The 23,730-nt window shown below is 34.7% G+C and overlaps 3 protein-coding genes across 4 annotated transcripts; 1 reads left to right on the forward strand and 2 right to left on the reverse strand.

The window, feature by feature from the left end:
- Positions 1 to 9,746: 9,746 nt before the first annotated feature.
- On the reverse strand, positions 9,747 to 10,352 carry LOC107889917 (uncharacterized). Its single transcript, XM_016814455.1, has one exon. It carries the CDS (start codon positions 10,350 to 10,352, stop codon positions 9,747 to 9,749), a length of 606 nt encoding a protein of 201 aa, XP_016669944.1.
- Positions 10,353 to 13,990: 3,638 nt separating this feature from the next.
- Positions 13,991 to 17,279, reverse strand: LOC107888727 (cytochrome c1-2, heme protein, mitochondrial). Of its 2 annotated transcripts, none has more exons than XM_016812914.2 (8): positions 17,130 to 17,279; positions 16,644 to 16,727; positions 15,897 to 16,105; positions 15,387 to 15,666; positions 15,230 to 15,301; positions 14,655 to 14,771; positions 14,460 to 14,525; positions 13,991 to 14,374 (listed from the first exon to the last, which is right to left on the reverse strand). In XM_016812914.2, the coding sequence occupies exons 1-8, from the start codon at positions 17,250 to 17,252 to the stop codon at positions 14,258 to 14,260; spliced, it is 1,068 nt and encodes a 355-aa protein (XP_016668403.1). In that variant the 5' UTR covers positions 17,253 to 17,279; the 3' UTR covers positions 13,991 to 14,257. The 2 variants fall into 2 exon arrangements, with proteins under 2 accessions (XP_016668403.1, XP_016668404.1); XM_016812915.2 differs by having other exon boundaries at positions 16,644 to 16,714; positions 17,130 to 17,277.
- Positions 17,280 to 18,223: 944 nt separating this feature from the next.
- Positions 18,224 to 20,691, forward strand: LOC107888728 (kelch repeat-containing protein At3g27220). Its single transcript, XM_016812916.2, has 7 exons — positions 18,224 to 18,558; positions 18,651 to 18,815; positions 18,911 to 19,140; positions 19,233 to 19,403; positions 19,497 to 19,602; positions 20,062 to 20,271; positions 20,360 to 20,691. The coding sequence occupies exons 1-7, from the start codon at positions 18,325 to 18,327 to the stop codon at positions 20,522 to 20,524; spliced, it is 1,281 nt and encodes a 426-aa protein (XP_016668405.1). The 5' UTR covers positions 18,224 to 18,324; the 3' UTR covers positions 20,525 to 20,691.
- The last annotated feature ends 3,039 nt before the right edge of the window (positions 20,692 to 23,730 follow it).

The following is a 23,730-nucleotide window of genomic DNA, read 5'->3' on the forward strand; positions in this document are numbered from 1 at the left end:
TTGAGTTGTGACAGTCAATTATCAACATGTTATAATGTTCATTTGATGTTGAGTTTGAAATCTTTGTTGTGTTGATGGAGCTTACCTTTCACCTCTTACAACGGTAGTTTATTGTTTTTTAATATAAATTTTATTAAATTAGTGTTAAAAGTTACCAATTAGTACTAAATTTTATTCATTGCAAAACGGAGACTGTAAATAAATTATCCATAGAAATAATTAATGTGGTTAATATTTGTATCCATAATTGAGATTTGATACTTTAATGAATTATTTAATTTAAAAAAAAATTATGTGCAATGAAAAAAGAACTTATGAACATGTTTTTTTTTTGTAGATTTTAATGAAACTAACATGAAAATTACAGTTTAAAAAATAAAGATCACAAAAAATATTTTTTTAATTAAGTTTTTTAATAAAAATAAATACAATTATCTATATGTTTATCAATTAAGTTTTTAATAAAAATGAATATACAAATAACATTTTTAATAAAAATTAAGTTCCTAAAATTAAATATATTCTTTTCTTTTTTTTTCCATAGAGGGTATTTTTTCAAATATGTCGAAAATCTAATTTTAAAATATGAATATTTAATTTTGTAAATATAGGATATATGATTTTTTTATTATTTTAAGTAAATAAACCTTTTTTTAAAATATATATTTAAAAAAAACTTTTGAAATACAAAAATGTGACACATCTAATCTATCTAATACATATTATAGCAAGGTATGCATATTTAATTAAAATAAATTTCAATATTAAAATAAAATATTTCTTTTCAACTTTATGGTACAAAATTATGATCTTGGTGTTGGTTAGACGATCCGTGTATCTGTCTCGAGTCAAAGTGTATCTGTCAGGTTAATAGGGATTGTAATGATCTGAAAGTCAATAGTGTTAGAAAATGCGGTTTCAAGATCCTATTTCCATAAATTGAGTCTATAAATATTTTTATTAAATATTTATAGAGGTATTAAGAGGTTGAATTAAATTTTGGATAGGTAATTTTGACGAAATAGTGATTAATTAAGGTATAGGGACTAACTTGTAAAGTTTAATCGTTATAGATTTTTAATTAGGAAATAAATTTAGGACTTAAATTGCAATTAACTTAAGATCTAATTTGGAAAATAACCCACCTTAATTTGTTAAGTGGACGGTAGAAACTATTAATTTATTTTTATATTATAATTAAAATTAAAATAAGTAAAATTGATAAAATAAAATAGAAATATAACATGGTGGAAGGAAGGAGAAAATGGTTTTATCCATCCTTCAACACCAAATAGCTCAAGAAGAAAAAAGAGGAACGGCTTAAGGGTTTCAAACATTGGCAACAAATTGGTTAGCTCAATTTAGTTTTTTCTTTTTTATAATTTTAATGTTTTTGAGATCATGGTAGTTTAATTTTGCTAGCCTATGTATCAATTTGTAAAATTGTTAAAGTTTTAAGGAGTTATTCGTGTTGATTTCTTGAAGTTTTGGGTGTTAAATTGATAGATTTTAAGTTTAGAGGTGAAAATGACTAAATTGTGAAGTTAATTGATAGTATCATACATTAGGGACTAAATTGAATAAATTATAAAATTGACATTATAAATGAGAAAGAGGAGGTCTCTAATGGTTAATAGCGAAAATCAGTTTCAATTTGAAGCTTTAGATTGAAAGTTATGTCAGTTCCGGTTTTAAGGACTAAATTGAATAAATTGTAAAGTTTGTATAAAATAACAATTGATTGTAAATTGACTAATTATTGATTGTGCTATATGTTTATGTTAATCCGCAGCTAACGTCAATCTGGACTCCTCAATAAGGAAGGGAAAATTCAAAGTAGTCTACAAATAGTTCGGAATTAACGATATGTATTTCTATGACATCATATCTATTTAAGTTCCATGTTTTCATGTTATTTTACCATGTACATAGTTGAAGTAAGTTATTATCGATGACTTGAATTGATTTGGCGTATTAACGATTGAATGTCAAGGCAAAGATTGATTTGAATAGAGTAGAAAATTTGAATTTGATTGATATTAGACAATTGGCAAGAAAATAAATTAAGATATATTATGATATATATATTTATATATATAACAACTGGTGTATTGGTCATAGAATTGAAATTGTAAAGAATGTGATTTTTTTTACATGCACAAAATGAGAATGAATAGCTTAATAATTATACGGAACATGTCAAAAGGCAATTGAAATGCCATAAGTGCTAGAATACTATACAAATCATTTATCTAGTGTTAAATATAACTCCTATTTTCAGTCAAATTTGAAAAATAGTCTTTCAGTTAAACTCTGTTTACTTGTTTCAATTAAACACTGATTAGTTTAGATTATTTTATTATTATTTGATCTATGAATTTAGCCTATAAATAGGATCTTTTACAACCTTAGAAAATATATACCCATTAGAGATTAGAACTCATAACACATTTAGAGAATTTTGTATTTACGTTTTGTGGGTTCTTTGTTTTTGGGTTTTCGGGGTTTAGTTTTTATCTCCATCTTTTGTACTCTTCGTTCTTTTGTCATTATAGTAAAATTATCTTTGCCCGTGGTTTTTTATCCTCTTTAGAGGGGTTTTTCCACGTTAAATTTGTGTGTTCAGTTTCTCAATTTATTCTGCTATTTTCTTGTTCGTTACTTAATCGGGTTAAAATCCTAACAAGTGGTATCAGAGCTAGTTCAATTTTCATAGATCAGCCCGTTCAGAGATGGAAACAACAATGTTTGAAATTGAGAAGTTCGATGGTGAGACAAATTTTAATCTGTGGCAAGTTCGGATGATGGCAATTCTAGTTCAATCAGGCTTGAAAAAGGTTGTTATTGGAAAAAAGCATGAGAATCTAAATAAAACAGAATGGGAAGAGCTTGATGAAAAGGCTTTATCTGCAATCCAGTTGTGCCTCACGAATACGATATTGCAGGAGGTATTGATGGAGAAGACCTCATCTGCCTTGTGGAAAAGGTTAGAAACTCTTTATACGACTAAGTCTCTAGCTAACCGTTTAGTGTTGAAACAAAGTCTATTTACGTTTCGCATGAACGAAGGTGAGCTTCTTAGAGATCACATTAGTCAATTCATTACTCTTTTAAATGATTTAAAGAATGTTGAGGTTCATATTGACGATGAAGATCAGGCTATGCTATTATTGTGCTCTTTACCCCCTTCATACAAGTCTTTCAGGGAGACCCTGATTTATGGCAGAGACAAACTCTCGTTCGAAGATGTGAAGGGTCATTTATTAAGTAGAGACAAACTCGAAAATGAGCTTCATTTGGATAGCAAGACAGATAGGCAAGCTTCCGTTTTGGTAGCATCAAAGAAACGAGATAAAAGGTGCCGCTATTGTAAAAAGTTAGGTCACGTCAAAGCAGATTATTATAAACTGCGAAATAAAAAAGCTGTTGAGAGTAACGAGGAAGATGTAGCTGGTGCTAATTTGGCCGATGAAAATGAGGATGATTTCTTGTTAGTGTCAACAAGTGATAACACCAAGCTCACGTCCGAGTGGATCCTAGATTCAGGATGTTCTTTCCACATGTGTCCCAATAGAGAATGGTTCTCCACATACAGTTCGATTGAAGGTGGAGTTGTGCGCATGGGAAACGATTCATCTAGTAAGGTAATTGGTATTGGTACTTTTAAAATTTAGATGCACGATGGGACGATTAGGATACTCTCAGATGTCAGGTATGTACCTGATTTACGAAAGAATCTCATCTCCTTAAGTATTTTAGACTTGAAAGGATGCAAAATCAACATCGAGTCGAGCGGTATTAAAGTATCTCGTGGAGCTCTCGTTTTGTTAAAAGGTAAAAGAACCGGCAGTCTTTATATTCTGGAAGGTTATACAGTGACCGGTGAAATCGGACGTCCCTCGTCCGTTACGAAGTTGAAGTCAACTTGTTTAGAGAGGAGGCAACTTGGTCATAGAAGGGAAAAAGGTATGACTGTTTCGTTGAAGAGAGGTTCTCTTTTGGATGCAGGTTTTGAAAAGTTAGGGCACTGTGTTCGTGAAAATCAGACCCGAGTTAGTTTTGATTTGGCAGTGTACAAATCGAAGGCTAGAAGTCTTCCAGTTTCTAAGCACAAATTCGACTCAGTTAATTCCCTGCATAGTTCAAGATAAGCTTGTGGCGGGCTTTGGCAACGATGACATTGTGGAAATATGAGTCAAGGTGGAGATTTGTTAAATATGACTCCTATTTTCAGTCAAATATGAAAAATAGTCTTTCAGTTAAACTCTGTTTACTTGTTTCAATCAAACACTGATTAGTTTAGATTATTTTATTATTATTTGATCTATGAATTTAGCCTATAAATAGGCTCTTTTACAACCTTAGAAAATATATACCCATTAGAGATTAGAACTCATAACACATTTAGAGAATTTTGTGTTTACGTTTTGTGGATTCTTTGTTTTCGGGTTTTCGGGATTTAGTTTTTATCTCCATCTTTTGTACTCTTCGTTCTTTTGTCATTATAGTAAAATTATCTTTGCCCGTGGTTTTTTATCCTCTTTAGAGGGATTTTTCCACGTTAAATTTGTGTGTTTAATTTCTCAATTTATTCTGCTATTTTCTTGTTCGTTACTTAATCGGGTTAAAATCTTAACATCTAGCTTTATCATTTATATTCATTTTTTTTGGTAAAAAAGAAGACATTCCTATTAACTAGGAAGAAACAACGGATGAGCTTTCTTCATATGAGTGAACATTACTATCCTCTTCAAGTAGATGAATTACGAAATTTGGTGGATTTGGAAATAGGGCCAGCTAGTTAATTCTCCCTATTGCCGCTTTTGCCAGCCAATCAGCGACCTTATTACTCTCTCGCCCTACATGCCGAAACTTCACTTTCCAATCCTTCTTACACCATTCATGAATTAACCAGACTTCTTCAATATTGCTAATTGATGCGAACCTATTACAAATAGTCTCAGTAAGCATCGCATTATCACAATTAATCTCCACCTGTTTGTACCCATTCAACCAAGCCAGTTTCATTCCTTCAACAATCGCTCGTGCCTCAATCCTGAATATTTTATCCATCCCTGTTACCATATTAAACCCTATCAGCCACTTCCCATTCCAATCTCGAACAACACCTCCAACCGCTGCTTTGGTATAATTTGTCATAACAGAGCCATCAACATTAATCTTAACCCAACCTACCTTGGGACACTGCCATTTTTTATCAGTTCTGGATGAGCAAACTAATTGGGTCAACTTAGTACAATACCCATACGATTTTGTCCAAGCAAATGCCAATGTGATGAGTTCATGGCTGCTCCTACTAGCACTTGTAAAAATAAACTCATTACGGTTCTTCTAAATGAACCAAGTTACTATCGAGAAGAGAGCCTCCCAATCCCCACCATCAACAATAATCTGCCCTTTATTCAAGACATTCCAATGTACCCATTCCCTAATATCAAGATTAAAAAAAACATTCCAAACATTCCTAGGTAACACTTGTTTCCACACAAATTGAGAAAAACACAATCTCTCACAACATGTATGGCAAACTCATGCAACTTACCACACTGTTCACAAAAAGGGCTAAAGGACATACCTCTTCGTACGTGCTCCGCGTTTGTTAGAATCTTATTCCGAACAGGCATCCACAAGAACGTTTTAACTCTTTGAGGAACTTTCATTTTCCAAATGGTTTCATTGTCCTTGAGCTGATCTAATGTGGAGGTGCAACAAATATATTTGTACGACTCGCGTATAGAAAATTTTCCAGCAGTCATCCACCTCCAAGAAAGATGATCCACTCCCGATCCCCCTACTGGAGAATTGCAAGCTTGTACTCGGCTAACAATCTCTCTAGGAAGGACTGTTGAGAGCCAAGTGGTATTCCAATCCCCTTCTGCAGTTAATACGTCACAGACGCAAATGGTTTCGTCAAGATTACCTCTCCCAATGAAATGAGATTTTAGAGGTCCCAGATCATGAATCCAGACATCATTCCAAAAGTTAGTAATTCGCCCATCCTGAATTATCCAAACAAAACCTTTTTTCACTTCACCCCAGACCTTCGCAATGGATCTCCAAATATAGGAACAATTACTCCGATTTAGATCATTAGGAATAATTCCATGGATATTATATTTACTCCTAAGAATCCTTACCCATAGCGCATCCGTGTTTGTCACTAAATTAAAGCTAATTTTAAAAGGAAGAGCATATTTTGATCATGTAAACGCCGAACACCAAGATCGCCTTTATCCATTGGTCTGCATACATCATTCCAACTTACAAGAGCCACCTTTCTCCTTTCACTATTAGATCCCCAGAGGAAAGAACGAGCCACCTTTTCAATTTCCTTACAAATCGTAACTGGGTTCGGGCTGTTGTCATAAAATAATTTGGAATCGACAGTAAGGCCGACTTCACCAAAGTTAGCCTTCCAGCAAAAGATAACTTTTGAGCATCCCATCCATTTAAACGGTTTCAAACTTTATCTAACACAAAGGAGAAAGTATTCCTCCCAACCCTATGATGAAAGAGAAGCATACCAAGGTAAACTCCCAAGTCCTCCACTCTAGTGAAACCCAACTTTGCACTTATTTCATTAGCTGCTAAATCTGACACATTGTTTGAGAAAAATACCTGCGTCTTTTGTCTATTGACTTTATGACCAGAGAACCAACAGAAACTCTCCAACACAATTCTAAACGGTTTCAAACTTTATCTAACACAAAAGAGAAAGTATTCCTCCCAACCCTATGATGAAAGAAAAGCATACCAAGGTAAACTCCCAAGTCCTCCACTCTAGTGAAACCTAACTTTGCACTTATTTCATTAGCTGCTAAATCTGACACATTACTTGAGAAAAATACCTGCGTTTTTTGTCTATTGACTTTATGACCAGAGAACTAATAGAAACTCTCCAACACATTTCTAAGACAATCTGCCCCTTGACTCGTAGCTCTACCAAAGAGTAAGAGGTCATCAGCAAAGAAGAGATGGGAAATTCCCAGCCCACGTCGTGAAAGTCTAATTGGTTCCCATGCCCCTTCTTCCACCGAATTTTCAATAAGATGTCCCAGACATTCCATGCCAAGAACAAACAAATATAGAGATAAAGGATCCCCTTAACGCACACCCCTAGATGGGATAAAATTTTCCGAAAGAGTACCATTCTAGAGAAGTTGAAAGGAAGAAGAAGAAATACAATGCATGATAGATCGCACAAGCGTTGCTGATAACCCAGCGTCATACAAAGTATCCTTAAGAAAATCCCATCAAATCCTGTCATAAGCCTTCTCAAGATCCACTTTAACGACCATCCACCATTTTTTACTTTTTATGGTCTTTATAGTATGAATAACTTCCTGAGCTATGATTATGTTGTCAGATATATTCTGTGAAGCGATAAAACTTGATTGATTTTGTTTAACCAACGTTTGCATAGTTTGACGAAGACGGATTACGATCGTCTTGGTAATTATCTTGTACAAAACATTGCACAAGCTAATGGGACGAAATTGGTTTATTGTTTCAACTCTAAGAAATTTAGGAATAAGCACTAAGAGAGTTTTATTAATCTTGGGATCCAACCCTTCTCCCGAAAAAACACGTTTGACAAGATTAAACACACTATCCCCCACAACCTCCCAATTGGCTTGATAAAATTTGGTGTGAAACCCATCCGCCCCAGGTGCCTTAAGAGGACTCATACTAAAAACAGCTCGACGAACCTCTTCTTCAGTGACTTCTGACAACAAGTTTGTTATAACATTAGTCTCAAGCTTCGGGAAGCGCCCACGCACAGGAAAACTTTATGTCAAATAGTTATCTACAGTATATAACTTTGAGAAATACTCCGTCGCATGTCTTTGTAACATATCATTCTCGAAACACCACTCGACCCATTTTATCAGTAGCACTTCTATTTATTACGTCTCCTTCGCTTCATCGTACGATTGTGAAAGAAAGCCGTATTTCGATCCGCATTCAAAAGCCATTCGCTTCGAGATTTTTAGAACCAAAACAGTTCTTCCTGATGAAGGATGTGCTCTAACTCAAGCCGAATTTCAGACTCTCTGATTCTAAGCTTAGCACTGTATCTTCTTTCTAACACCTTCTGCACTTGCTCAAGTTCTCTCAACTTCCTCTTTTTCCTATAAAAAATATTACCAAACACAGTCCTATTCCAAACCTGTACTGCCTTCGAGGACTCCTCAAGATTTTGCGAAATGCCATTTTCAGAATTCCACACCTTCGCAACTACATCTTGAAACTCAGGATGGGCTAACCAACTAGCAAGAAGACGAAATGGTCAAGTGCCTCTATCAATCCTTTCTGGATTCATGAAGACCATCAAAGGGCGATGATCAAACTTAAACTTGTAAAGATGTCGTACCAAAGTATTTGGAGCAAAATTCTGCCATTCACCATTACAAAAGGACTGATCAAGTCTCTGAAACAGCTGGCCCCTGCTCCATGTGAACTTCGGCCCTTGAAAACCCAAATCTAGAAAGCCATTCTGAAAGAAAAAATTCTTGAATAAAGAGCACCCAATTTTACTAGTAACGGCTCCTCCTTGACGTTCATCAGCACACATAATCACATTGAAATCGCCCGACAGAAGCCACGGTTCATTTACTTTCGAAGCTATAAGATCAAGTTGACTCCAGAGCTGAGACCTTAACCCTGGTTGGGGGCTCGCATATACTACTGTACAAAGAAAGGGTCTGCGACATTTCCAATTATGGATTCGTGCATGAATAAATTGTGGGTGTACCTTCGGAAGCTCCACACTCGAGCTCTCATTCCACAACAGCCATATTCCACCAGCAAAGCCTGTTGCTTCTACCCTAAATTTAGTATTCAAACCCCAACTTAGCAATCACAGACTCAGCCCTGGGACCACTAATCTTGACCTCAAAAAGGGCAACAAAATCTAAACTACATTCTCTACTATACTCTTTCAATATTTTATGAAAACGTGGATGACCACAACCTTGGCAATTCCAAAACAAAAAACGAAAGTCTGCTTCCATAAAAAATCTAAAAAAAATAGATTAGAGAAGGGCCCTTACCCCAAAATCAGACTCCATCAGCATCTTCCAACAGCTCATCTTCTGAGCCATCACCCACCACCACCTCAGCCATTCCTTTAGAGTTTTCACCCGCGTGGCTGTGCAACCCATGGATGATTTCTTCTACTGCTTCCACAACTGATACCGATAATTCTTTATTCAAAGACAAAATTAAAGGTTCTTGCCCAGTATTTTCCCCCACCTCTTTCCCAACTCGTCGATTTGGTCGTTGGCCAGAATTTTCCCCAGTGCGACTTAACAGAGAAGGGGACATGTTTTCCTGACCACTCTTACCAACTACGATCGTCTTTTCATTAGAAGGAAAAACCACTGCCAAATGCTTCCCTCCATCCAGTTTCGGGCCTGCTGCTTGAAAGTGAAAATTCCCCACACTCTCTCTAAGTAAAATGGGTCTCATCTTAGATCCATCATCAAATGGGTTCTTAGCAAAGCTAGAAGACGACCCACTAAGTGGGTTTGACTATTTCAAAATCTTCCGACCAACTTTCAGTCCACCATCTAACATTAGGCCCTTCCTCTCGTTAAAAGACTTATTCTTGCTTCTGATCCTCCCACTGGAATTAATGACAGAAGCTCGTTTTATTGTTTTCTTCTTCTTACCTTCCTCAAATTGCGTCTTATCTCCCTCCATGTGCACTTGGTTAACTCGGATCACATCCCCCCATTAATATCTTGAATCTGACCCCCTAAATTATCGCCCCGAATTTCGCTTAAAGATTCAAATCTAGACCCTTTACTCTCGCCGGCCTTCATGTCTTTAACTGGTTTTTCTGGTGCCGGTCGGTTTCTTCTCTTCTGTTTCCGTTCAACAAGCATCCAAGGACTATATCTGTCCTCCTCAACGTATTTTGGGATTTCAGGCACATTCCTTGGTAAGGGATTCTCCACCGTAAATGGTTCATTCTCTTTATCCGATCTGTAAGGACAAATCTCCCGATTGTGTCCATACCGCCGACAGTCGAAACATACCACCGGTAAAGACTCATGCTCCACCCGTTGGATCCTACCATCGATCACAATCTTAGACACTAGAGGTTGGTCTAGATCAACAAAAACCGTAATTCGGGCAAATTGTCCTCTAGCTTTGTTATCAGTATTTTGATCTATTCTGGCAACCGGCTCGATCACTCCACCAATAAATTTCAATAGGCTTGTGTTGTACATCCCTTCCAGTAACCCGGGTAACCTAACCCAAACCAGCAGATTATTGGGATATGCTTGATCCGTTGAGAAGCTTCTTGTCCATGGCCTAACCATTAAGTAATGACCAAAAATTATCCATGGACCTCCTGATATCGTAGTAATGTACTCATTCTCGTCTTGAAAATGGACCGAGAAATAATCATTCTTCAGATCGAGAACTTGTAATTTTTTATTAGTTTTTCATATCGCTTGAAGTTTATTCGACATGGCGTGGTAGGAGATCTTGCGACCCAGTAGCTTCACAATCACTGTCCTGGCCAGGCGCTGGGCAATAAAGTTATGAACGCGTTCAGAGAAGGTAATTGAAGGAACACCATCGATCATCTCCTTTGAAACATCACCATCATTTAATTTAAAATCTTCCTCATCATGAGAACAGCCTTTGTTCACAAAGGAACCTAGTAACTTGTCCTTCCATGAAGCAGTGAGATTTTCCCCCGTCGGTACTGATCTTCCCTGTTCATCCACAATAGGATTGTCTGGATCCGGAGGTTCATCTGACCTCATTCTGGTTTTCTTTATAGCTCTTCCTAACGAACCACGAGCAGCCAAAATTCCGTCAGCCATTCTATTTTTTTTAGATATCCATTTCTATTCATTTTTGTTATTTGATTCATCGTGCAATTCATTTCGGTTTCAATGAGCTAGTAGAGGGACCAAATGGACATATGTGATTAGGGCTCAAATGATTTATAATTAAGTTCCACCTTTTCGCCTATTAATTATAAACTCATTTAGTCACGAAGTCATTTCACTATAGTATCATTATTGAGCTCTCCCTAATAACATACCATTACGAAAGCTACTCGATCTGTGCTTGTCTGGTGACCTTTTCATAATTGTGTTACCCTCATAGGATATCCTTAATCTCTTTGGGATAATTCAACTCTTCCAATATGATCCTATTTTATCTCATGGTAACAATTACATACTTCTTCATGAAAATCCAATTACTATCAAATAATAATTAAGCCATTCATCACAAAGACGAACGACCCGTAACCACATTTACTTTTGATCTATCATGTAATGCCAATGAGAGGATATCATTTACCCATGCCTTGGGCTATGAACTTCATTATTGTGAATGATGCTATATACTACAAAAGTCATATATTCAACGCAGCAGCTTTTAATTCCTTATCTTTTTGAACTCATGCTTTACTTACATCAAAGTAAACAAGTCACACATACATAATCCATCATCCACTCAGGATAAATATATGTCACACTATGATCATCACAAGTGAATAAATCCATAAACAAATTTAGAAACTATTCATTTTACTTGGGTCATGTTCGATGTACTGTCAGTCCAATCAATTACATCTATGTCTCTATCTTTTATGAGTCATCTGCTCCGATGCCCAAGACAAAACATCTCCTTAGTTGAACTTGATAGATGACATATTAGTCTCTCAATCGATTTTCTCATTTTTGATTTGACTAAGGACATATTTAGGTTCATTTACTAATATAAATTGTCTTTCTATATTACGATCTGACAAAAGTAATGTTGCTTAGTATTAGTTAAACAATAGACAACCAGTGAACTAATATTTGCTTCTATTTTAATTTACATGCAAAACCACATGAGGACATTAGACAAAGAATATTAATGTAATTCATGAATATTTTTATTAATCAATCTGTTCGAAAAAGCTACAAGTATACAAATGAATATACTACAAGTAGGACACCATATCCAACAGTTCAGGCCTTTACAAATTAGACACTTCCTACACCATCCTTGCACCAAGAATGTGAAATTGGGGAATCTAAAGACACTACTGCTGCCCAAATTACCAATGGAGTTCACCTCACATGGCCAGTTGGTTCAGGACTTCACTTATTAGCCCTATAACTAACTTATGTTGCACTTTATGCCATAGCCACGGGGAATTGGCTTCCCAATAGTCAAAGGCACAATGTGATCAAGAAGATGGTTGCTTTGCTAAGGAAGGTGGGAGTAGGAATCCAATTTGATACTTAAGACTTTCATATTTCAAATTATAGGGCTAATAAGTGAAGTTCTGAGACCTATCATCATGCTAAAAAGGTTTACAGTAAGCTTAGTCTCTCCTATCCGTCTTTCATATTTCAAGTCATGTTTTTGCAAAACGACAAAATTGTTAAAACTACTAAAAAGTATAAGAATATTACTCCAGAATTAAAGTTTTCTCACAAGTGGTTAGAAGGCAGGCATGCTCCTCTAAACCCTGGTAACGTACAAGAGAAGCCCCTACTGAAGACATAACAGTTCCTAAAACTGTTAGCAAGGATTCTAGCACAATTTCTAAATCCTCAAGCACATCAATTGTTGATCAGAGACTCCTAAAGTTTCTTTTTAATGGAATTCCTACCAATGAAAGGTAGATCAATAACCTCAAAACACACAACAGTAAACTATTGGTCATGAAGTTTGATATCATGGCCAAATAGCTTCAGTGATCCATTTGCAATCATTGAACAAAAAAAAGTAGTGAAGTATGTTTTTTTTTTGGCAACAATAACCACAAACTTAGGGTTCCGATTCTCATCAATTTAGTATGGTAATTCTTCTACTCTGTGTGCAAATGTCCACTCAATCCAGTAACTTTATACTCCTACCCTTGCATGTTTTGGATCACGTTAACAAGTTTATATTTTTGTCTTTACTATGCTAATACCTACATTAATAGTTATATTACTTTGAGATGAGATAGTTGAGATAATTTGTTTAAAGGAGAGATCTTTAGGGGGGAGAATTTGTATGATGACTTTATTTTTCTCTATATATGGTTTGTTCAAAATTTACTAAAGGGGAGATTGTTGACGCATTTGGAGATAAGGGAAAATTATGTGGCTGTTTCGATGGCCGAAACAATGGCCACAACTTAAGACACTATTTCATTATTTTACTTGTCTATTTTTATATTTGACAAGTTTTAGAACAAAAGTATTAGACTAACTATTTGGAGATATTTAGACGAGTTAAAGTCCAAAACATGAAGACTAATTGAATTAAAATTGAAAATTTGAAGATTGGGTACTTACGAATCAAGTAAAATTACTTTTTTTCGTTTGTTAATTGTTAGTAAAATAAAGCATTTATTTTTATTATCAAATTATATGGCTCATAATCTAAATTTAAGAATATTATAATGATTAATATTTAACAATATTTGAAACAATTCTTAATACAAATGCTACTTAAATATATCTTTGTTATTTTTGATACCTTATTCTCTGTATTAAAACATCATTAAATAAATTCACGCACAAAAAATTCCCAAACGTAAATTGATCCAATTCAATTTATACAATAATATGGATTCTTAGACTCAAAAGTACTTGATTCTTTGTAAAATATTGACTCTTACCAAAATATTACTTACAATATACAGTACGTAAGTGATAACGAAATCACCACGATGACACTACAAGGGGAATAAAAGGAAAAGAAAGCATTTTGCATGCTTCACTTGCATCAAAAACCTTTTGTAAGCAATGAAATTCGTATCTCACGACAACAAGAAACAGGTTAAGGGTGAGCAAAACTTGAATCAATTCAAAAAATTAAAAAAAAAAGAATCGAATTTCAAGTCAACTCGAATAAATAATATAGTAAAAGAAACTATTTCAGCAAAGAAACTCCAATGATTAACTAGTTCAGCAAAAGAAATATAGTAAAAGAAGAGGGTTGCAAATGCTTTGTGTTTAACCGATTCCATTCATCTTACTCGGCACTGAGAACGGTGATTCAAGTATTCAAACATATCCAAAAAGATAACTAAATGAAATTCAAGTCTTAAACCAAAAAAATATTTAATGCATGTGTGTCGAGCAGCTTATTTCTTCTCAACTCTGAAAAAAAAGACTTACTCACCACTTTGGTCATGGCAGAACCTAGAACATCCTGATAAGCAATTATTGCCGAATCAAATCCACAAAAAGCGAGAAACTTGAGGGGGAGGAGGCTAGTTCACAACATCAAGTACCAGCCTGCGAGATTTGAGAACCGACCACCTCAAGCGTCGGTAGTAAGCAGCTTGAAGCAAAGCCAATGACAATACAAATATCCATTTAAAACCCATCTGCATTCGATGATGGAAATATCAGAACTCTAATTGTTAAAACAAGGTCTTTAGACTAAAGAATCATTTATGATATGATACATACCAGCTTCCTTTCTTCCATTTCTGGTTCTGCCGCCCATGACAAAAATGTCACCACATCTTTCCCCATCTGTGCACCATATGACAATAATAATACAGAAGAGTGAGAAATGTATCCCATATGAAATGCAAATACATAAGGGGGTTCTCAAACACATAGGCAAGGTAATATGAATGAAATGAAAGGGCAGAAACAGACCTGAGCTTCAGTTGCAGGGGTGCCATCTTCATACTCTACAGCACCATCAATAAGCATTTTAGGCATGGCAATTGCTCCTCCTGGAAAGTATGGGTTATAGTGTAGCCCCTCACGAATCTACACGATTGAAAAATGAAGACTTTAGGTATTATTCTTGAGCCTCAACCAAAAATATTCAGTTGATATTAGATAATTGTAGCCAGCTATTAACAACAAAGTGTACATGCACGTGCTACAAGCATGCATACAAAAGCTATACAATGAAAAGAACTGCGGATCAGGGGAAATGAAGGGTTAAATTCTGAACTGTTACAGCAAAAGGAAGGCATTGGCCTTGCATTTAAAACGTATGTTTTCATAATACAGACATTGAAAAGCAGCAGTTAAAATGGATCAAATCGAAGAGCTATAGAACTTAATCCTAACTTCAGACCCACATTCTCTCTTCCGTTGTATACTCCCAATTGCAAAATATATATAAATACAAAGTATCTTTGGAAGAAGCTAAATGTTTCCAACATTGGACATTAGAACAAAATTTCATGTCACAGAAGATAGTGTAAAGCAGAACTTACCATAACACCAGCAGGAGGGTCACGGTAACCAGTTAGAAGCGCAAACACATAGTTCTGGCCATTATGACGAGCCTGAAAAAATAAACAAGTATGATATCTTAAGTTTATATATAACCAATAACTTCCACAGTGGTCTAAAAAGCAAGGCGAGAATTACTTTGGTGATGAGACTTAGATCTGGAGGATAAGCTCCTCCATTTGCAAACCTAGCTGCTTGTTCGTTTGCATATGGCTGAGGAAAGCGGTCACTAAGTTTACCCGGACGAGTAAACATCTCACCCTCATCATTAGGACCGTCAACCACCTCAATCTCAGCTGCCATAGCCTTCGTCTCCTCTTCCGTATACGCAACACCAACCAAATCACGGTATGATATTAGGGACATAGAGTGGCAGGATGCACACACTTGCTGGTAAACCTGGTGACCGCGACGAATCCTGATCATGCAAGATTGATATCACATCATTAACACTGGCAGCAAAAAGTAAAAATATATGTATGGCAATGGCTAACCTAATATTACAACCATATTGCAAGATTCTAAATAGATTTCTCCAATTCTCCAATTGGATGTTGAGACTGATATACAACTTTTTTCCTTTTCAAGTAAGGTTTATTCGTTTTTGTGCACATAACAAAAAAGAGCAAGGAAAGGCATAAAACTCACGAAGCATGGTCATATGAACTGAGGATGCCTGCGTGAGGCCAAGGATAATTTGGAACTCCTAAACCGTGTTCTGCCTCATCAGCAGATGCTACTGTTGCAAAACCTAGTAAACCTGAAACACCAGCTCCAAGGAGTGCAACGGTCCTCATACCAGCAGAACCCGCATCGTCATTAACTTTCCTTGATGAAAACCATGATAAAGCTTGAACCTGAGCAATAATACAGAACAAGTATTGGTAACTGGGAGAAAACCATTCCAGGTTAGATCCTATAGAAACTTTTCATTATTATTCAGAGATGAAAACTTTTTTTGCTCTGACTCTTCATTGTTCATGAAGTGCACATGTCCAAGACTCATATCCGACACTTGAGTATGAAGATAAACCTCCAAGGATATACTCCAAATACATGGAAAAAATTTAAAAAATCCGATCATACCCATGTCAATGCACACTTGCATATCAGACATTAGCACCCAAGTAAGAGGAATATAGGATGAAAATATACCGCAATTGGACAAAGCTTGCCTTAAAAGTTAGAATTCATCTCGAGGAAAGTAGAAAACTAGGATCAATGAATGAAAACTTGCTAAAATTTAACAAATACTAGAATCCATGTAGCAAAATATTTCAAGATTATCTAAGAAAATCCAGTAAGAACCATGTAGATTGCATGGTCTTCATAACCTCATTCCCTAGGTAAGTATAAGTTTAACATCAATGAAGGAAAACTAGGAAAGAATCTTACAGCAGACTGTGATTGAAATTTCCTCCTTAAAACCTGGTGGATTAATCCTCCAGCCATTTCAGCTAATTTCCCTGAAAAGTTCAGCTGAAACTTAATAAGCAAATGTATATTTACAAATAAAATGTTAAAAAAAAGAGAGGACCAAATGAGATTAAAAAGAGAATTCATATAAAGGTTCCTTTTTTTCAGTCAAATAATCATTAAATTCTCCAAAAAGGAAAAGCTCTAACAGTGTTGAAACAATTGGGTAATCATAAAATCAAAGGATAAACATACAATACAAAAAGAACAGTAAACCCAATCTAAGGAATAGCATAAAGAAGCCAAAAAAAGGTTAAAGTTTAAAATGAAAAAAAGGAGGAACTTGAAAACCCTAACATAGAGGATCTGGGGGCAGATCCAACAACTATGGAGGAAAAAATAATAAAAATAACAAACCCAAAGATTAAAAGAGGATGTGAAGAGAGCATAAGACAGAGAACTAACTTGAAAAAGAGAGTGAAGGTTGATCACAGAGAGGTGGTGGTGGTGGTGGTGGTGGTCAAAGGAACCGGCGGCTGCCTCACAGATCCAAAGGAACAAAACGAAAAGTATAAGAGAAAACAGCATAAATTATATTAGGAAAAAAAAATACAGTGACTGATATTTAGTCGAGTCGCGTGTCCACCAACAGACAGTAAGGTTTTGGGCTTTTAGGATGGCCTTGAAAACTGCCAGGTCTTGTGTTTGGTCTTTTCAGTTACATGAGACCCAAGTAGTGGACAGCAATAAAACCAGCCCATAAAGGAGAGACTCCACAAATAAATAAAAGGAAAACAGACAGGCCCCTTTTTTTCTTGCAGAGACAGCCCATTTCATCCACCGACCGATCATGAAAACAACAGCTGAGGATTGCCCTTGAATTTCCAACCTCGGAAGACACATAAATGTAAAGGATTAATTTCACAGTACATCCTCAAATTATGATTCATGTTTTAAACAAGTTCTAAATTTTAAAATGTTGGAATTGAGTTTTTAAAATATAAGTATCGTATCAATTAGGTTGTTTCGTCAATCTAATTATTAATTTGGATGCTAAATATGCATGAATCTAATAAAAAATATAATTTTTATGCAATATTTAGTATTATTTGAATCGAATTGATTGATACATTAGTTCAAATATAGAAGTTGAATCGACCTCTAAATGAACTGCTCAAAACTAATAAAAAATCGGAAGTCAAAACAAAAAGTCAACAATTTGAATCAGTTGAACGGATTTTATATATTCTTTTTATGTTTTATGAATATTTTTATTATTTATTTTTATATGATTGATCAAATCGAATGTTGAACATAGTTTAAACCGTTCAACCACTATCCTAATTTTTAAAATACTAGTGGCATACGATTCCCAAGCTATCCAAATGCTAAAAGTACCTAACTGATACTTTGAGTATTATAGTTTAGGACTAATGTAAAATTTGAAGCATAATTTAGGACATGAGATGTAATTTACCCAAGAACTAGTGAACTTCAAAAGGCAATGAAAAACCATTGGCGCCCAACATTTTTAGCAGAGTTCAAAGTTACTGCTGTCTCAAGCTGTCTTTCTTTTTTCTCCTCCAACCCCTGTATTTCCTTTACGTTCTAATAAATAAATGGAGATGAGCAATACTCTTATGAACCTGCAAAAAGAAAAATGGGCAAAAATCTACATCACCACCATCAACATCAAAGCAAGAGCAACAACAGTCAGACAAAATTTATATTTGTTCTCTTCTTCTTTTGTCTTTTGGGATTGGCTTGCATTATAGATCTCTTCTGGGCATCTTCTTCTTCTTTTAGCTCTTCATATCTTAGGTTTGCATCCAATTGGGTGTCTCAAAAACCTCGTATCTTTGTTTCTCAACAACAACAAAACGTTGACGACAAGGTTTTGTGTTTTTTTTCTTCTTTTTTTTTGTCTTTCCCTCTCTTTAAAAATTTCTTCTTTTGGTGATAGTTTTTTTTTTTGTAAAATTTTAGATTGGGAAAAAGAAGAGATTTTTATCAGCAACATTTGCGGATTTACCAGCACCAGATTTGGCTTGGGAACAAATGCCATCAGCACCAGTTCCACGCCTTGATGGTTCAGCTATACAAATTAACAACCTTTTCTATGTTCTTTCAGGATATGGTACCCTTGACCATGTAAGTTTATCATTCTATGAACCCTTTGGTTTTAAATTGTTGATTAGATTGAATTGATGAATGTAATTGATGTGTATTTGATTTTTCAACAACAGGTGCACTCTCATGTTGATGTGTTTAATTTCACTGACAATACATGGTGTGCCAAGTTCGATACACCAAAAGACATGGCGAATTCACATCTAGGAGTAGCAAGTGATGGGAGATACATATATGTAGTGTCAGGTCAATATGGTCCCCAATGTCGGGCCCCGACATCTCGTACTTATGTTCTTGATACTCAAACAAGGGAATGGCAAAGCTTGCCTCCTTTGCCAGCCCCAAGGTATGTGACACCGGTATGTGATTGTATGAACCACACATAACTTGGATAAATGTCGAATGAACTAACTTTTTTCAACATTGAAAAATTTTCAGGTATGCTCCAGCAACTCAGTTATGGAAAGGCAGACTCCATGTGATGGGAGGCAGCAAAGAGAATCGCCACACACCGGGATTGGAGCATTGGAGTATAGCAGTAAAAGATGGCAAGGCATTGGACAAAGAGTGGCGGACCGAGATCCCGATTCCTCGTGGAGGACCGCATAGGTATTGTTATTGTTCTTTTGGAAATGTTAATACCTTGAGGATTCTAGCCTATAAAGATTGACTAATTTACGCGGTGACTAATCGTTTTGACAGGGCTTGTGTTGCGATAAACGATCGACTGTTTGTAATCGGCGGTCAAGAGGGAGATTTTATGGCGAAACCTGGATCACCTATCTTCAAATGTTCTCGTAGACATGAGGTATATAAATAGCTCGTTAATGGATATGTTCATTGCAAGCCATGATGATCATTATTCAGACATGTTCTTGAGTCTGCCATGTAAGGATAAGTTTAGTTAGCTGTAGTGATGGCATTTTAACCATTTTTTATCCTTTAAGGATAAATTTAGTCTGCCTTGAAAGGATAAGTTTACTTAATGGATAAGTTCATTGCAAGCCATGATGATCATTATGCAGACATGTTCTTTAGTCTGCTTTGTAAGGATAAGTTGTTGGATGTAGTGATGACATTTTGACCATTTTTTATCCATTCTTTTGGCTCATAGTTCAGACATGAGGTAAAGTATTGCTAGTTAATGGATAAGTACATTGCAAGCCATGATGATCATTATTCAGACATGTTTTTTAACCTGTCATGTTTTTTCATGTTGGATTCTCTGGTTTCTTATATAACCTGAAATGCTTCATCATTATTTTAGGTTGTATATGGAGATGTTGACATGCTAGATGCTGAAATGAAGAAATGGGAAGTGTTACCTCCATTGCCAAAACCAAACTCCCACATAGAATGTTCTTGGGTAGTTGTCAACAATTCGATCATAATTACAGGCGGCACAACAGAAAAACATCCAGAGACCAAAAGGATGATTCTCGTTGGGGAAGTTTTCCAGTTTCATTTAGATTCACTGGTATGTGTGTGCTTTGTCTGAAAAAGAGACCTTTTTTTTAAGGCAATGGAAGCAACTGAAACATGCTAAATGAATTTGCTAATTGCAGACTTGGTCGGTGATCGGAAAGCTTCCTTACCGTGTGAAGACAACCTTAGCCGGTTTTTGGGACGGATATTTGTATTTTACATCGGGACAACGAGACAGAGGACCAGATAATCCGCAACCGAAGAAGGTGATTGGAGAGTTGTGGAGAACCAAACTGAATATCTAATTCTTAACCATGTTTGTACATTATTTACGTCTCTGTTTCTTTCAAGGAATACAAAGCTTACGTGTCATAGCTGTTTTAAATAGATCAGAAATTTTGTTAGGGTCCTGTGTACCACATTACACTCTGAATAATAAGTTTATAAAAATGAGTATTGGTTGAGTGGAAAAGTAGAGAGATGGGAGGAAGGAAAGAAAATAAATTTTAAATAATTATTTTTTATTTTAATGCATAAAAATTAATTATTTTAAAATGAAATATGAGATTTATTTTAATTTAAAATTATTCATTTTTTAAATATTTTGTTTTATTTCTTTTTTATTTTTCATCTCTATTAAATAATGGATGGAAAGAATAGTAATTTTTTTTAAAATTTATATCTTTTTTATCAAGCAACATTTGGAGTAAATATATATATAATCCTTTTAATTTTTCATTTCCTTCAAATTTCTTTTCTCCTTACAAAGTAAACCCTAAAGTTTCACTTATCAACAGCAAAATATTATATACCACCCAAGTTTATAATAATCATTAAAAATTGAGAAAATTTCAATTGCACACCCTCTATACGCATAGTGCTTTCTTAGATGGAATTGGGTTAGCTAAATTTTAAAGCAACCACTGTTATGATGTTGCTAAGGCATAAGTAGGAGAGTTGCTTGGCATAAGCTTTTATGTGTTGAAAAATTCAGTTAAAAAAATTGTTTTCAGTTATAATAGAAGTTTAAAAATTTTGAAACCCAAGTCGGTTTATGATATTTATAGTAATAATTTTTTTTGAAAAATATTTGTACTTAGAGAGAGATGGATTTAAATTATTCTCGTCTTTTAACCAAATGAACTCTATTATTTTTGTATCTTAATTTGTGTTTAGTGTGGGCTTGAGCAACATAAATTAAACACAGAATAAAAAAATAAATTATGACTTTATGTGAGAAAGTAATTTCTTTCTCTCTAAACCGAAAAGTTTGTTACTCTAAAAAATAGAATTTATGTTTAGAAATAAACTCCCTCTATTTTTTTTTGTAAAATAACAATATATGAATCAAGTATATTTTCCTCTATAAAACTGTCTATTTATAAAGGGAGATTGAAGAATATTGATTGAATAAAAATAATAAAAATAATATTTATTTAACAAAAAACACTCTTTTAGTCCAATTAGGAGAGAGAAGGGCAGCACACCCTATATAATAACATTAGTATTGTCATCCCTCTAATGTAACATGAGGAGGTTTGGGGGTCTCCTGTATTGGGTCTAGAGGTGCTTATGGGCAGGGTCGGGCTAGGTTTGGGTCGACTCAATTAAAAATTCAAGCCTATTTATTAGGCTCGGGCCCAGCCCAACAAAAAAAATGAGCCTAAAATTTTGCCTAAGCCTGACCAAATAAAAATGTTAAAACCCAGGCCCGACCCAGCCCGCCCATATTAATTTTTTATATTATTTTTATATAATAAATATATATAATACATTAAAAATACTGAAAACATCAAAATAAATATTTCCCAACAAATTGAAAATAAATTTTAAAAAATATATAGACCTAAATAACATTAACATAAGTACAATTTAACAAGCAAATGCCTCTAAAATAATAATAAAATTAACAAATGCCTTTAAAATAATAAAAAAATTAACAATAAAATAAGATTTATACAATATCCAAACAATAACAATAAAATAGTATCAACATAATAGTAAAATTGTAGCAAAATAGGGAGAAAACAACAAGAAAATAACATTTAAAAACAAAAAAAAGATCAAATTCTTTTTTGTCTTTTAGTGATTTTGGGCTGGGCAGGGCCCGAGCAAAAATACATTACCCGAGGCCCGCCTGTTTTTAAAACGAGCCTTATTTTTTTGTCCAAGCCCATTTTTCGGGCCTATATTTTTGCCTAAACCCTCCCACATTTTGGGCGGGCCTTCGGGCTGGGCCGGGTGGCACGACCCATAATCAGGTCTAATTGGGTCCAATTATATATGTTTTCTAGACTTTTGATCTACTATTTAATTTAATTCAACTTAATATTTGTTTTTTATTTCCCAAAATAAATATTATTTTGGAACATGAGTAGTCACATATTCGGCTTCCAGAATGGAGTCAGCAGTACATCTTTACTTGACACTTTTCCATACCATGGACTAGGGGTGAGTGTTCAATCAAATCGAACGAAAAAATTTTGAGTTAATCGAGTTGACGAATCATATTTTATCATCCTAACAATTTAAAATTTTCTCGAATCGAGTCGAGTGAGATGGAATTCGAATCGAATCGAATATATTTGTTCGAGTTAAATTAAAAAACGATTTTAGTATTTTTTTATTTTTATGTAATCTTTTTCTTTAAAGTTTTTTAAAAATGATCATACAAAGAAAAATTGAAGTAAACAAATAAAAACAACTGATTAAAAAAGAATAAGAGGATTTTGATTTTTAAGAGTAAAGGGGGAGAAATAAAATATTTATGGGGGATTTTGATTTTTGGGAGAAAAGGGGGAGGGAAAGTAAAAATTTTTGGAGGTAAGAGGGATAAAAAATTTGTAGGGGATTTGATTTTTGGGGTAAAAGGGGAGGGGAAGTTAAAAAAAATTGAAGAGAAGAGTTGGTGGGGGCAGAAACCGGGGGTAGTTTAATATTCAATTTATTCAAATTCGAAAACTTAACTTGGTTCAAATTCAAAATTAAAAAAATCAAGTTGAATCGATTAATTCGATTAACTCTATTCGAAAAATTTGAAATTCGATTTTTTTTTTATTTTTTCGAGTTGAATTGAATTTTTCTCATCTCTACCATGGACTCGCTACCTAAGACAAAGATATAGCTCGATGTCGATTTCATCGAATCCCAACAATTTTGGAAGTTAGAATCAATATAGCCGATAAGAGTAAGATTTCCTCAAAAATACACAAGCATATAATCCCTCGTTCTCCGTAAATACTTGAGTATATGTTTAATTGTTTGCCAATGTCTTAGATTGGGATTCGCTTGATGTTGACTCATTAGCCCTACCGCGAAATAGATATCTGAATGTGTGAATAACATAATATATATAAGACTTCCTACTGCCTAAACATAAGGAATCTTTCTTATTTATTCTCTTTCTTGTGCTATCTTAGGACAGTTCTCTAAAGAAAGATGAAAGTCTGATACGAAAGATTAGTTCCCTTCTTTAAGTTGATCATGACATAACGTTCCAATAAGTTGTCTA

The sequence above is a fragment of the Gossypium hirsutum genome, chromosome A09 (assembly GCF_007990345.1).
Source record: "Gossypium hirsutum isolate 1008001.06 chromosome A09, Gossypium_hirsutum_v2.1, whole genome shotgun sequence".
NCBI lineage: Eukaryota > Viridiplantae > Streptophyta > Magnoliopsida > Malvales > Malvaceae > Gossypium > Gossypium hirsutum.